Genomic DNA, 16,017 nt, shown 5'->3' on the forward strand with positions numbered 1-16,017 from the left:
TGTATAACTCTGACTTCAGAACAAATTTTCCTGAACTCCCCAGTCAGGCAAAATAGACCATCAAATCATGAAGAATTGGCTGCCCTTACCCATCACAACTTATTTTCAAAAGACCTGGTAACCATGGTAGAAATACAGAATCTCACATCAGTTCGTCTCCCTCACAACCTCATGCACATGTTGATAGAGGCAATAACCTACAACCTGACCGAACTTACAATAGTCTGGACAACGCCTGTCCTAAATTGGTGTATCAAGAATCTTTCTCATATCAAACGGAAGAATGATGACTTACCCTTTGTTCCCTCTTATATATTATAATTCTGATTTTATATTATTGAATTTATCAAAAATAAAAATGGAAGGTTCCTCGGCATGTTACACAAAGACTTACATAATCAACAACCCTTCAGACATGTATTAATCTGTGTTGGAAGGACATTATGCAATGATTTCATGCATAATGTTAATATAATTGATTGTACAGACTTCAATTTATGTATTGTTTTTTTGAACCATGTAATAAGTAAAACATTGAAAAGATAAGTATTACTTAGACATCATTTACATAGTTTATTAGCTGCTATTTTTAGGTTTGTTTTTAGCATTGTCCTCTGGATTATTGAGATTCTAACATACTTTTTTGATATTGTTTGGATTATTTAACTTCTATGGCTATTTGGCAATAGTGCAATTTGTATTTAGAATATTACTACACTCATAAACCAATGCGTTTTGTTCTCATTCTGATTGGTGCTCACTATCAGCTGCTTGGCTAATGAATCATATGTGACATTTATTTCTTTGGATGAGATCATTGCCCACAACTGATTGTCTAAAGATCTCCTATTTGTGATTTTGGTCATATACAGGTGCATCTCAGAAAATTAGAATATCATCAAAAAGTTAATTTATTTCAGTTCTTCAATACAAAAAGTGAAACTCATATTATATAGAGTCATTACAAATAGAGTGATCTATTTCAAGTGTTTATTTCTGTTAATGTTGATGATTATGGCTTACAGCCAATGAAACCCCAAAAGTAATTATCTCAGTAAGTTAGAATACTTTATAACACCAGCTTGAAAAAATGATTTTAAAATCCAAAATTTTGGCCTACTGAAATGTATATTCAGTAAATGCACTCAATACTTGGTCGGGGCTCCTTTGGCATCAATTCCTGCATCAATGCAGCGTGGCATGGAGGCGATCAGCCTGTGGCTCTGCTGAGGTGTTATGGAAGCCCAGGTTGCTTTGATAGCAGCCTTCAGCTCATCTGTATTGTGGGGTCTGGTGTCTCTCATCTTCCTCTTGACAATACCCCATAGATTCTCTATGGGGTGAAGGTCAGGCGAGTTTGCTGGCCAATCAAGAACAGTGATACTGTTGTTTTTAAACCAGGTATTGGTACTTTCTGCAGTGTGAACTGGTGCCAAGTCCTGCTGGAGAATGATATTTGCATCTCCAAAAAGCTTGTCGGCAGAGGGAAGCATGAAGTGCTCTAAAATTTCCTTGTAGACGGTTGCGCTGAATTTGGTCTTGATAAAACACTGTGTACCTATATCAGCAGATGACATGGCTCCCCAAACCATCACTGATTGGGAAACTTCACACTAGACCTCAAGCAACCTGGATTGTCTGTCGCTCCACTCTTCCTCCAGACTCTGGGACATTGATTTTCAAGGTCTAGTGTGAAGTATCCACAATCAATGATGGTTTGGGGAGCCATGTCATCTGCTGGTGTAGTTCCACTGTGTTTTATGATTGGATAGGCCATAGAATCAACCTGCTTGTCTATTGTGTTATGTACTGTTCTGCTGCCACCAGGTTTTATGTTCTCAACTAACTGTACATCTCCTGTCTGTCCATTTTGTTCTATATCTATACTTTGCTGCTTTTGTTGCCGAGTGCTGGCCCTACACAGCCTTACATCTCCTTTGCTGTCTCTATTGTACATATGCTGCCCCTGACACTGCTGATATACAGCCAAACTGTAATGGTAGTGATGGAACCACTGTGCTGTGATCTGACGAGAGCCTGGAGGGTCGTAGCTAGGTGACCATCTGACTCTTCATTAGAGCCCCCTGGTTGTGGGGTTAGACTTGGCTCCAGATGGACACCAGGTGCTTCACCAGGATGGACCTTGGATGCATGCAGCTAATCCCCAAGAGCTGGACGCAGGAATGGCCTAGAAGGGAGGGTTCAGCTGGTACAGGCAGGCATGGCAGGAACACAGGAAAGGCTGGTATGCAGGCAAGCACTAGCAGGTATAGGCTGTCATGGCACGAAAAGTGCAGGCAGGTACTGCTGATATACAGGAAAGCACGATAGGTGCATCCTAGTGTGGATGGTGTACAGGTAGGCACAGCAAGTGCAGGTAGGTAAGGCTGGTATACAGGAGATGCATCCAAACAAGAAAAAAATGGAAGTACGGTAAATAAAATAAAGAATATAAATTTTTATTAACGTATAAAGTTTAAAAGCATTTCTTAAAAATCAAGAAAAAGTATGTACATGTGGGAACAATATATGCAAAAAACTGCCACATCTTAAAGGTAAGGTGCTCAAAGATTGAAATGCCAAAAAGATGCTACAAAAATGCCAAAGAAAATTCTAATATGATGTATTAGTTACAATACATATCTCCTGTCTGTCCATTGTGTTCTGCTAAAAAAAATAATTTTTGAGCGGTTTCTTCATTTACAAAACAGCAAATCCTGATACTAGAAAAGCAATAATTTTTGGATAAAAATCGACTGCTTCTTAATTTTCCAAGCAACAAACATATTCCCGGAAATGAGAATATTTTTACGTTTGTCAAAATGGCAGGGCATTTTTTGTGCACACCAGCACAACAGTAATCTATCCCCAAAAAGGGCCAACTGATGGACGATTTTTACATTTACAGAGAGGTTACTGGATACCACTACCTTCCATTTTTACATTTACAGAGAGGTTACTGGATACCACTACCTTCCATTTTTACATTTACAGAGAGGTTACTGGATACCACTACCTTCCATTTTTACATTTACAGAGAGGTTACTGGATACCACTACCTTCCATTTACCGATAGCCTGTGTAGGAATCATAATATACAAGCCATTGAGCTTTAAAAATGCATTCGTCTGATCGCTGAAGGAAGTAAACAGTGGAATAAGAGAGGAGAAGGGAAAGTCAGTTTACCAAGTCTGTGTTTGTGAAGAGACCTGAATGTGATATATATCTTTTAAGGGCAATTGGTGGCTTTATAGTACTTGCAATTCACATCTAATTTTAAATATTTATTTTTGTTAATACAGTGTCAAAGCTAGCAAATCCGAATTTCAAAAGATTCGCTCTTTTGAAATAGGCTTGGCATAATTGGAGCTTATGGGCGCCTGCAGTGTAGGCAAAGGAAGAATTCTTGGCACGCTGTTTTCAAATGTACAGGAAAAATGTGTGTGAGACCAGCCTTAAATTTTTCGATCTTCACTTAAAGTGTACCTAAAAAGAAACATGGCTTTATGACTACTTACAGTGCACTTTGAATAAAACAAAAAATCATATGCCACTACTAATAAATAGGAGCCAATTTCTTCTTTCTGTCTTGTATAAATCACAGAGTAAAAAGGATAATACGCTCAAAAAATTAAAAAAACAAAATAATAAATGGTGACACAAAATTGTAGTATAAATAATTGTCTCACCTTATCCATAAATAGACTTACCGTATATTTTAAATGCATAGTATGCTTTAAGATCACGTGGAGCCATTTCACTGAGCACAGAAAACATGTCCAAAAAATCATCCAAAGTCATATTTCCATCCCCGTCCTCAGAGAACACTTCAGCTATTCTTTGTCGGAAGGGATTATCCTGAAATACATTTAGTTGTCTTAGCAAATTCAATAATACTAAGCTATATATTATTGATATTTTGTACCATATGACCATATACAGAGTTTAGCCTTAAATTTTGTTCCATTACAATATCATATGTGCTGTGTGGTGGATTTGGGCAAAGTCTGAGGCTCTATAGGAACCCATGGCTGCCAGAGAACCCATAATTTTACACACCATAAATTTTTAATCGGCCACTGTCTTTTGGAATAATAAATAAGATAATGGCTGGTAATACTTACCCACTCCCATTTCCTTGCTCACGTACATATTTAAGGCCATTGGCACCACCCTCTGTTCTACTAGGGTCCAGTGCCCTGTTGCGGTTCCTGGATCTGAAGAGGAGACCAGGAGCAAGAGAGATAAGCATTTGAGTCTGATCTGGGGTTGAAAGTTATTAATGATTAGTTTGGATTAAAGAAGCACTCCCATTAAAATATTTATTCTCTAAATATATTGCAATTATCGCATTATATAGCACTGTGTACAATTGCTCATTTTGTCCTTCTACCCAGTTAATTTTTCTGTTTTCCATTAGGTTTATGACATCACGTGATAAAAACCTGACTAGGTGAATCCTTCTAAGCTCTATGTAGAAACAGGTGGTCAATTTTGCCTGTATGACTCATGAGTCACTGCAAAAGTCAATGGACAGGGGGGAGGGGCAGAGCAGCTAGGTCAGGAGTTGAAGACAGGTATGGCTTCTGCAGGGACAAGATACTTCTTGTTTCTACATAGAGCAGAGAAAAGAGAAGAATTAGCTGGGTAGAAAGGCAAAATGAGCAATTAAAAGTACACAGTGTTGTATAATATGACGATTACAATATATTAAAAGGATACAATCTTTGATGAGAATGGTTCTTTAAGGTCTGCACTAACTAAACTCTCAACTAATTTAGTGGTCTATGTGGGATCTAAATTAATGTAGACAACTACCCTGATGTCTGAAATAATGTCTGTTCTCACGTCTGCATAATTTAAGATGTCTACCCTGTCATCTGGATTAGTGTAAATTTCTAGTCCGGGGTGTAGTCTTTCTAGTCTGTATTTAGGGATCTGGTCTAGGGTTCTGATGTAGGGGTCTGGTCAGGAATCTGCATTAAATGAGTTTTGGGGTTTTGAATTAATTGAGTATTTTGAAATAATGCAATGGTCTAGTATGGAATTTGCATTATTTACTCGTCTAATCTATGGCCTATATTATTTAACAGGCCTGGTCTGGGATCTGAATTGATTTGTGTTGGTATAATGAAAAATATATAGAAATTGTATCACATATAGTCCATCGTGGTGTGTTGATTTGATGTTTCGGTCAGAACGACCTTTATTAAACAAACACCTGAATGTGATGGACTATATGGAGGAGATGCTTTCCCTTTACAGGGAAAGACACTTCACTCAAGAGAAGCAGGCGGGGAGAAGATGATGGTTATCAGGCTTCTCAACTAGTCACATGCGTAGCTTGGTCCCTGGCCAACTTTTTTGAAATGCAGTGACTTAGCAGAATATATCAGCTGTCAGATTCCCTTACATGTAAGGGAAGATGTAACACATGTGTAAGTGCCTTGTTACTTTATAAGACTTTTAACCCATTTACCACCTTGGGTTTTTTCATTTTTGCATTTTTGTTTTTTGCTCCCCTTCTAACAGCCATAACTTTTTTTATTTTTCTGTCAATATGACCAAGTGAGGGGTTTTTTTTTGCAGGACGAGTTGTACTTTTAAATTGAATAACGACATTAATTTTACCATATAGTGTACTAAAAACGTGAAAACAATTCCAAGTGTGATGAAATTGTAAAAAAGTGCCATTCCACAATTTTTTTTTTACTGTATTCACTAAATCCCAAAACTGACATGCCATTATGATTCCTCTGTTCATTAAGAGTTTGCGGATACCAAACATGTATTGGCTTTTTTTTATTTAAGTAGTAAAAAAACTTCAAAGCTTGTCAATAAAAAAAATGGCACCATTTTCCCAAGGCCCCCTAGTGTCTCCATGTTTCGGGATCTGGAGCTGGATGAGAAATCATTTTTTGTATGCTCTCTTGACATTTTCATTGATACAATTTTTGGATAGATACAATCTTTTGATCTCCTGCTATTGCATTTTATTGCAATGTTTCAGTGACTAAAAAAACGCAATTCTTAATTTTTTTTTTTTTCTTGTTATGCCATTTACCGATTGGATTAATTCTTTTTAGATTTTGATAGATTGAGCGGAGATACCAAGTAAGTGTATTTTTGATTTTTCTTTAATTATTTTATTTTGAATGGTGCAAAGGGGTGATTTGAACTTTTATATTTTTTTAAATTTTTTTTTTACTTTTTACATGCTTCAATAGTCTCTTTAGGAGACTTGATGCTGCGATCTTCTGATCACTTGTGCTACACCCTGCTATGTGTAGCAAAAATGCTCATCTGCTATGAGTGCCATCCACCAGGTTTGGCAATGACAACCACAGGGATCTCCTACATGTCCCACTTCACTTTATTATTATTTATTAAATTTTTACTTCTTTTCTCCCCCTCCATCTTTTTGTCCTTAATTTCTTATCAACTCTTCTTCCAGTTCGCTGTTTTTATTTCCTAGTTGTAATCTTTTTTTTTACTATATCTTACCACAAACCCCCTTTTTTTTTTAATCTTGTTATTGACTATAACATTCCTCACACTTCCTCCTTTTCTCCACCCACTTTAGGGCCGTTTATTCAATTATTTTAGTCTTTTTAAAGCTCAGTGGCAAAGGGTGTCTTGCACATTTATATCTTGGCATTGGTAAATAAAATGGTTTATTTTATATAATTGAGAATTCTTCATTTCCGCAATCGTAGCCTGGGTACCGTGATCTGCCCACTAAAGGGAACTTCTGTGTAGAAACACTTGCAAGGCAGGCATCTGTCATAGAACAATCTTGGACCATTTTAACATAAAATAGCCTAAAAGTATGTTACTGTAGTGTGTCGATAAAGAGGCTGCTCTAAAGCTGTGTTTGCATTAAAGAATTGAAAGTTGTTCAATACAGTCCTAGGAGATCTCAAAGTGTTTTCCGGGAGATTGAAGGCTGCATGCATTTTTTTTTGGAACTATATCATATCTTTTTTTGCAGGATGTGGCCAGGCCTCTATGTTGGTTAGGTTTTTCTGGGGCGTCTGTCACTGTGTGCTGCATATTATAGTGCTGGGCAGCCCGCCTGTTAATAAAAGGGGCGTCTTTAATAGGTTGCATACCAGACACTGTGCACCACACTTATCAGTGTGACTGGCGTCCAATGTGAGTTATATCAATGTGCATTTTTTCTACTAGGCAGCCAACCCCTGCAATGTTTGGAGGGTGGGGTGGTTGTTTCTATCAAGTAGTTTGCACATGTGCCGCTCCTAGCCTGTATCAGTGGAGGCCTGCTGCATCCTGCTAAGTGTGCATTTGTCATCAGACAGGGTTTTGGGAAGGCCGTATCTTGTTGTATGTATTTTTTCTGAGTTTTTTCTATGTTAGCTGTTTTTTGATATTAGTGGTAGGACCCGCAATATAATGAGGACCCTTGACGTTGGGTTGCGGGCTTACTTTATTTTGGCCAAAATATTAAACCAATACCTCATATAGTGTGTGTGTTTATCATATGCATGCATTTTTTTTTTTTTGCACTATATCATATCTTTTTTTGCAGGATGTGGCCAGGCCTCTATGTTGGTTAGGTTTTTCTGGGGCGTCTGTCACTGTGTGCTGCATATTATAGTGCTGGGCAGCCCGCCTGTTAATACAAGGGACTTAGGGACAAGTCACTAATAGGTTGCATACCAGACACTGTGCACCACTTTATCAGTGGAGGCCTGCTGCATCCTGCTAAGTGTGCATTTGTCATCAGACAGGGTTTTGGGAAGGCCGTATCTTGTTGTATGTATTTTTTCTGAGTTTTTTTCTAGATTGAAGGCTTAGCAAACTGACAATTTTTGCAGCAAATTGATTAACTGTGAGTCAGATTTCGGGAAAAAATTTAACAAAGCTGGCAAATTCGAATTTGAAAAGATTTGAACATCTCCGGTAACCTCTACCTTACTGTATACCTCCTTTTTTCATTTTTTTTGTTCTAGTGCACTGTGAAAGGTCAGTTATTACTTTTGATGCCATGTAATTTTGAACAATTAACATTATTGTTTGGTTTCACTCTAAGAGGTGAAGCAGAGTGCAGTTTAGCTTAAAGAAGAACCGTGGACTTTGCTGTGTATTATGTTAAGCATCAATTATCTTCCAAGTCCTGCCAATTAGCACATGGTGAATTATGAATGAAGAATTGGATTAGAGTGACACCTGGCAACCTTTGCAGATATTCCTTCTTTTATGCTTTACCTTGAGTTCTGGCATGCTGCCTATGAGTTCATAAGGAATCCTCACATCTGGTTTATTTGTGTAGTCGTCTGGAACAAGTTGTGGTGCCAGATCCCTATATCTGTGGAAAAGCCTGTATGATAAAAATGTAACCCATCAAATCTAATACAAGACAATAAACCTTACACTTACTGTAGATCTATCATCGGATTCCACAATAAAATTTGTATATATTATTAAAACAATCTCTTAGACTTCATGAGGCAAGTGTACTAATTTGTGAGAGTATGACTCTACAATCCTGGTAATAAAATAAGTGTTTTATAAGTAGAGCTAAAGGGGAAGAAAACAAATGAGTCTAAGTGCATTCATTCTCCACCTCTTAAAGGGAACCTATCAGCAGACTTTGCCGATATAAGATGTGGCCACTGCCTTTCAGGGCTTATCTGCATCATTCTATAATGCTGTAGGTAAGCTCCGGTCCGACCTGCAAGTGAAGAAAAATAAGTTTTATTATACTCACCCGGGAGTGCGCAGGAGTGCGATGCCGGGGAGCGATGAAGAAGCAGGAGGGCGGTGTCGCAAGAAGATGGGAGGTGCCGGACCCTGACCTGAGACACCCATCAGACCGTACTGCACAGGAACGCCCCCGTGTTAGTATAATAAAACTTATTTTTCTTCACTTGCAGGTCGGACCGGGGGCTTACCTACAGCATTATAGAATGCTGTAGATAAGCCCTGAAAGGCAATGGCGGCATCTTATAGCGGCAAAATCTGCTGATAGGTTCCCTTTATTATGCCGCTTAATGAATTTCATGCATCTTTTAACGAATATACACCATTAAATCCAGTCCAATATCTTTACAAATAGATGAATATATGCCAACTGCATTTTATTACAGAATTTAACTGGATATTCAATTACATTCAACAAAAAAGTGGACATGTCAACAACGTAAATGCAGATATTTTAAAAATAAAAAAGAAATATATCATAATAATCTGACCAATTTAAAATAGTCCACTTGGAAATGTATTTTGGGTCATTATCTTGCAGTAGGACCCATTTTATGCATCTGAAAGCTAGGTTTATTACTGTTGGAAGCAGTTTTCCGATTGATTCTCCAAAACCTGCAACCCATCCAGTCCCAGAGGCAGCAAAGCCGCCCCACAACATTATCAATCCTCCTCCATGTTTCTTATAGGGCAAATTGTTTTTGTAGGTTTTATTTCATAGTCTATAAACATAGTGCAAATATTTTCATGTCCCGCTTGTCATACAATATTGTACTGTTTTGTTGCTGTTACATTGCTCTGAAATAAGTTTTCCCTTTTAGAAGTTTGTCCTCCCTCTATTCCTGTCTGCCTCTCTAACTTTGATGTCAGCAAAAACCCTTTTTCCCTCATTGTGAATATGACATCAATCTTAAGAAGCCACATGTCCTGAAACTCTGTCTTAGTATAGTCTTTTTACCTACTGCAGCTGTTACAACTACTGCTACTGTAATTGTTCATACTATAAGAATTCAGATTCAAAATAAACCTTTTTCTGGAATCTTCATACGCGTTCAAGCTATCTGATGAAATCTGTTAGTGTGAGTAAGGGTCCATAGAGAAAGCCTAGAAAATGTGTCCTAAGCGCATCCTTAACTCGCAGCCTAGTTATGGAGTCAGAATAGTAAAAAAGATTTCTGTCAGATTCATCTTTAAAGCCAGATTACACCTTCTATAGAGCCATAGCACAGACCTCAGAATGTCTGCTCTCAGCCTATAAGAAAAGAACAGTGTGTATAAAGCATCACAGCACAGTCACCCTCAATATAGACCAGGGGTCTCAAACTCAGATGGTTAAATGGGCTGCACATCGAAAACATTTGAATATGAAGAGAGCCAAGTCGTTACCAGAGAATAACCAGAATCAGGAGAGCGCAACAGGTCAGTGCTGGTCAGTAGCAGCAGTATCAAAAGGGAGAGACAGATCAAGTCAGAGACAAGCCAAAGTCAAATACCAGGGAATCCAAAGCAGGAGAAAAAGTGTCTGTTGGGGACTGAGTACCGAGGGACGGCTATCGCCATGAGTCAGTGGAAATCCTTTGTGTCTACAAGACTAAACACCAACATTTCCAAGGCAAGCAGCCTGGAAATATGCCAGTTTAGCATTTGGACCTGTGGATGGTTGCATGGGAACTTTATTTCTTGTTCCAAGACCTGGGGTAGGGACAGTTGAACCCTGTGCTGGGAAATGTTTTTGTCAGTGCCTGATGATGGTGCCTAAGAATATGCAAGGACAGGTGCAGGCAAGCATCTGCACCAGTGTCATCGACAGGGGATGGGAAGCACCTAACACAGGGGAAGAGGCAGTGGTGTCACCCGTTGGCACCAGTCATGGACCCAGGCATTTGACCCACTGAAACAGATGCTTAGATAAAATGTGCCTGATCATGCTGGTGGTTGTAAGGCTCTTAGTAGTCTGGCCCCTGCTGATCTTGGCATAGCACAGGTTGCAAATGACGATTTTTTTGTCTCAGAACTCTGTTTAAAAAATTCTCAGACTGGAGAGCGCCTAACTCTTTGATGGAGAAATTCAGGACTGTCGGTGCTCTACAGAACAGTTGCATGCCTTCTCCCTCTGGTTACCCCACTGCCTCTTCCTGCCGGGTTTGGTTCTGACAATCCTTCCTCCTCAGAGCTGCTGGCTTCACTCTGCATACTTCATCATCCACCATCTCGTCTTCCACTGCCACACTCTGGTCCTCCTGACTTGGTGACTTAAAAACAACCTAACTAATCGGCAACTGTATCTCATCATAATCTACCTTCTTAGACAAAATTTGCCGCTACCGACCTTCATCTCTTTTGTTTTGTGCATCACTAAACAGCATTACCTATTGTCCCTCTTGGAACATGCAGGGTGAGAGGCCACAATCAAGAAATTATGTTATAAAGAGCTGCTCGCAGGGTCCTAGAGTGGGATCATTAGTCGCCTGAGACTCAACATGGTGGAAGGAAGGATGGGCTATGCGTTATGGATGGGCGTGTTTCTTGTTCTCCAGCAGCAGACGTAGTCGCATCTGCATAATGTACTTGGTGTCTGTGTGCACCATCATCAACACTTCCACTTTCCCTTCCCTTACTACACGCCTCACACATTTTCTAATTGCTCGGTCTCTGGAAACCAAGTTTGTTTTTAATTTAAAAAATATTTGGTCACCTGTAGCCGGCGAAGCTGTTTTTTTTAGCTTAACCTTTTTACTCCCCTAGGTTGTTTGTACATTTCTGACCAGGCCAATTTTTACAATTCTGCCCGTGTCACTTTATGAAGTAATAACTCTGGAATGCTTCAACGTATCCCACTGATTCTGAGAATTTTTTTCGGGACATATTGTATTTCATGATAGTGGTAAAGTTTCTTCGATATAACGTGCATTTATTTGTGAAACAAATGGAAATTTGGCAAAATTGGGAGCATTTTGTAATTTTCAAACTTTGAATTTTTATGCCCTTAAATCAGAGAGATATATCACACAAAATAGTTAATAAATAACATTTCCCTCATGTCTACGTTACATCAAAAAATTTTTTTTTATGTTAGGGAGTTATAAGGGTTAAAAGTTGACCAGCGATTTCTTCTTTTTCCAACAAAATTTATAAAACCATTTTCTAGGGACCACCTCACATGTGACTTTGAGGGGTCTATATGATAAAAAATAACCATGACACCATGGTGACACCATTCTAAAAACTGAATCCCTCACGGTGCTCAAAACCACATTCAAAAAGTTTATTAACCCTTCATATGCTTCACAGGAAAAAAAAAAAAACATTTAACTTTTTTAGAAAATTCGCTTAATTTTTTCTTTCTCACAAGGGTAATGGGACAAATGGACACCAAAATGTGTTATGCAATTTCTCCTGAGCATGTCGATACCCCATATGTGGGGGAAAACCACTGTCTGGGTGCATGGCAGAGCTCAGAAGGGAAGGAGCGCCATTTGACTTTTTGAATGCAATTTTTGCTGAAACACTTAGACGCCATGTTGCATTTGGAGAGCCCCTGATGTGCCTAAACTGTGCAAATTACCCACAAGTGACATCATTTTGGAAACTTGGAAACTATACCTCTTAGGGTACTTATCTAAATATATAGTGAGCACACTGAACTCTCAGGTGCTTCACAGATGTTATAAGGTTGAGCCATGAAAATGAAGAAAGTCACATGTTCCCCACAAAAATGGTTTTTAGCCTCAAATTTTGCATTCTCATAAGGGTAGCAGGAGAAACTGAACCATAAAATTTGTTGTGCAATTTCTCCTGAACACAACGATACCTCATATGTGGGATAAAACTATTGTTTGGGCGCACGGCAGAGCTTGGAAGGGATGGAGCATCATCTGACTTTTTGAAAATTTGCTGGAATTAATAGCGGACACCATGTCCCGTTTGGAGAGCTCCTGATGTGCATAAACATAACATACCAACATACATACTAACAAACTAACATACATACTAACAAACTAACATACGTACATACTAACAAACTAACATAAATACATACTAACAAACTAACATACATACTAACAAAGTAACAAACATACTAACAAACTAACATACATACAAACTAACAAACTAACATGCATACACACTAACATACATACTAACAAACTAACATACATGCTAAGGCCTCTTTCACACTTCAGTCTTTCGGCGTCAGTCAAAAACCGCCATTTTCGTAAAATGGCGGATCCGTTTTTTTTTTTGGGCGGATCCGCTATTTTCCCATTGACTTGCATTAGAGACGGATTGTGGCGGATGGTCGTCCGTTCCATCCGCCTTGCGACGGATCCGTCGATATTTGGCGGACGTTGTCTAGACATTGACGGACTTTGTAACGTTTTTTGTCGCCGGCAAAAAGGCGGAACGCGGCGGATCCGTCGCGTCCGCCTTTTTTTTGAATGGGTGCCTATGGGCGACGGATCCGTCGCGATCCGTTTTTTGGCGGATCCGTCGCCTCAATCCGCTTTTTTTGATTGAGCATGCTCCAAAAAGTTGCAACTTTGCCCAGACAACCCAAAAACTATATAAAGAGGACAGGTCATTCCCAAATGTACCAGCCAGCAAGAGAGACCCTTCCATGCCCGAGAGACCCAGCCAGACCCAGCCAGCAAGACCTCTGCCAGCAAGACTTTGCCAGCCAGGCACTGCCATCCAGCCAGAGAGGCCCTGCAAGCCAGAGACACTCTGCCAGCAAGACTTTGCCAGCCAGGCACTGCCATCCAGCCAGAGAGGCCCTGCAAGCCAGAGACACTCTGCCAGCAAGACTTTGCCAGCCAGGCACTGCCATCCAGCCAGAGAGGCCCTGCAAGCCAGAGACACTCTGCCAGCAAGACTTTGCCAGCCAGGCACTGCCATCCAGCCAGAGAGGCCCTGCAAGCCAGACCCTGCCTGAGACAGCCATGTGAGTACTGCCATCCAGCATGCATGCATGCATGCGTGCGTGCGTGCTTGTGTGCGTGCGTGTTTGTGTGCGTGCTTGTGTGCGTGCATGCTTGTGTGCGTGCGTGCTTGCGTGCGTGCATGCTTGTGTGCGTGCATGCTTGTGTGCGTGCGTGCTTGTGTGCGTGCTTGCATGCTTGTGTGCGTGCGTGCTTGTGTGCGTGCTTGCGTGCGTGCATGCTTGTGTGCGTGCGTGCTTGCGTGCGTGCATGCTTGTGTGCGTGCATGCTTGTGTGCGTGCGTGCTTGTGTGCGTGCTTGCATGCTTGTGTGCGTGCGTGCTTGTGTGCGTGCTTGTGTGCGTGCATGCTTGTGTGCGTGCGTGCTTGCGTGCGTGCATGCTTGTGTGCGTGCATGCTTGTGTGTGTGCGTGCTTGTGTGCGTGCTTGCATGCTTGTGTGCGTGCGTGCTTGTGTGCGTGCTTGCATGCTTGTGTGCGTGCGTGCTTGTGTGCGTGCTTGCATGCTTGTGTGCGTGCGTGCTTGTGTGCGTGCGTGTTTGTGTGCGTGCGTGTGTGCGTGCATGCTTGTGTGCGTGCGTGCTTGTGTGCGTGCGCCTGCCTGCCCTGTTTATATGTTTTTCATACTATTTAAGCTGTTATCTTTTATAGCTGAGGTGTAAAATGAGTTTTGTGTGTGTGTATAAATGATGTGTGATGTGTTCTGCATTTTTGTTGTTATCCCAAATGTTATAGTATTTCAAATAAAGAGCAGTGTAGCTCCTACTGTACCATTAAAAAAAAAATTTTTTTTTTAAAAAATAGTAATAAAAATTACACAAAACTGTCAGTAGTCTCATTTCAAGATAAATGTAATATTGGGTAAACATGCAGTAAAGGTTATATATATAAATGTGTAATGCAAATCTTGTGTATAGAATATGTTATCCGGTTTTAGAAAATACAAACTGTAGGGTAATCATAATTACCAATTTTTGGAATTGGTATTTTAAGTTCGAATGAGGAACATTTTTGATAAGGTTTGATAGGTGGCTTTTACCAACATGCGCATTGCGCATATCAATTTCAGTTTTGGTGTTGCTTTAAAGGGTTCTTGGGGGTTTTTTTTGGTGGGGAAACAGGGCTAGAGGGTTTGGCAGCTTGTGCATCAAGCATATCTACCATATAAAGTATGACGGTTAGAAAAAAAATTTCATTTTGTGTGGGATGAAATCTAAAAGTTTTTAAAAAAGATGTAAGTGTTAAATCCTACAGCTGCATCTATCCTTTTGTATAGTAGCTTAGAACTGTCTGTATACTTACAGATACTTGGGACCAAGAGGTACGCAAAGACCATAATGTCTTCTTCTGAGAGCCCCCCAGCACATCAGCAGCAAACTGAGGTATTGTATTTTTTTTTTTAGTTTTTTTTGTTCTGTAAAATTTTTTGGTGATACAACTATGGTCATTGTTTTTTAACCCTTTATGTGTTCTGTATTCACAGGAATATGAAGCAGAGGGGCTTACAGAAGGAGACGGACAGGGTGGAGAAAGACAAGGAGCGGGAGCGCATAGTGTAAGTTTTGAACAGACCGATCCTCACATACAATGCACTACACCCAACACAAACATTCATGACAGCACACACAATACATATGCCTCGATCTAAGAACATTATTAATTTTTTTTTAAAAAATGTTTTTATTAGTCCTCACAATCCGGGGCTCGACATAGAGTTCCTCAAAGCACCTCCCATAGTCGTCGGAATGATAATCGCGGCGGTCGCCGAAGAGTAAGTTCCTTTTTGTTTTGTTGTGTAGTAAAATGTAAAATTCATGTGTTGTAATCTTTCCCTTTTTATTGTTATATTTTTCGTAGGCTTCACAGCGTGCTCCCGAACAAGATGATGAAGAGGAGGGCATCGATGTGAACACCCTCATCGAAGCAGTACAAAGTAGGGAGCCGCTGTGGAACATGTCGGACCGCCGCCATGCTGACCAGTTAATCACCCGACGGCTATGGGAGGAAGTGTGCAGTGCTGTTATGGATAACTGGGAGGAACTCGATGCTGGGGCCCAGGATCTAGCGCGTAAGTATTCACACTTCATAACCTTATTTTAGCATGATTTAATGTGGTGTATAGTAACCAATTTTTGCTATCTCTTTCCAGGTAACAGGATTATCGTGCGGTGGCGGTCAATCAGGGATCGCTTCAAGAGGGAGTTTAATAAGGAGATGCAGGCCCCGAGTGGATCTAGAGGACGCAGGAGCAGATACAAACATGCCAGAGCCCTGTCGTTCCTACGGTCGACGCTGCTGAGCAGAAGGTAAATATTCAACACCACATATTTTCAGTCAAACTGAAAAAATGTGTAACCT

At 40.2% G+C, this 16,017-nt stretch overlaps 1 protein-coding gene across 1 annotated transcript in view; it reads right to left on the reverse strand.

Moving 5' to 3' along the window:
• The window catches only part of CIB3 (calcium and integrin binding family member 3), a 151,588-nt gene that overhangs the window by 60,120 nt on the left and 75,451 nt on the right, over nucleotides 1-16,017 (reverse strand). Inside the window, exons 3-4 of the mRNA XM_077254089.1 lie at nucleotides 8,230-8,341; nucleotides 3,711-3,858 (exon numbers count right to left, since the gene is read on the reverse strand). Coding sequence (XP_077110204.1) covers nucleotides 3,711-3,858; nucleotides 8,230-8,341 — 260 coding nt within the window. The remainder of the gene's footprint in view (nucleotides 1-3,710; nucleotides 3,859-8,229; nucleotides 8,342-16,017) is intronic.

The sequence above is a fragment of the Ranitomeya variabilis genome, chromosome 1 (genome assembly GCF_051348905.1).
Source record: "Ranitomeya variabilis isolate aRanVar5 chromosome 1, aRanVar5.hap1, whole genome shotgun sequence".
Classification (NCBI taxonomy): domain Eukaryota; kingdom Metazoa; phylum Chordata; class Amphibia; order Anura; family Dendrobatidae; genus Ranitomeya; species Ranitomeya variabilis.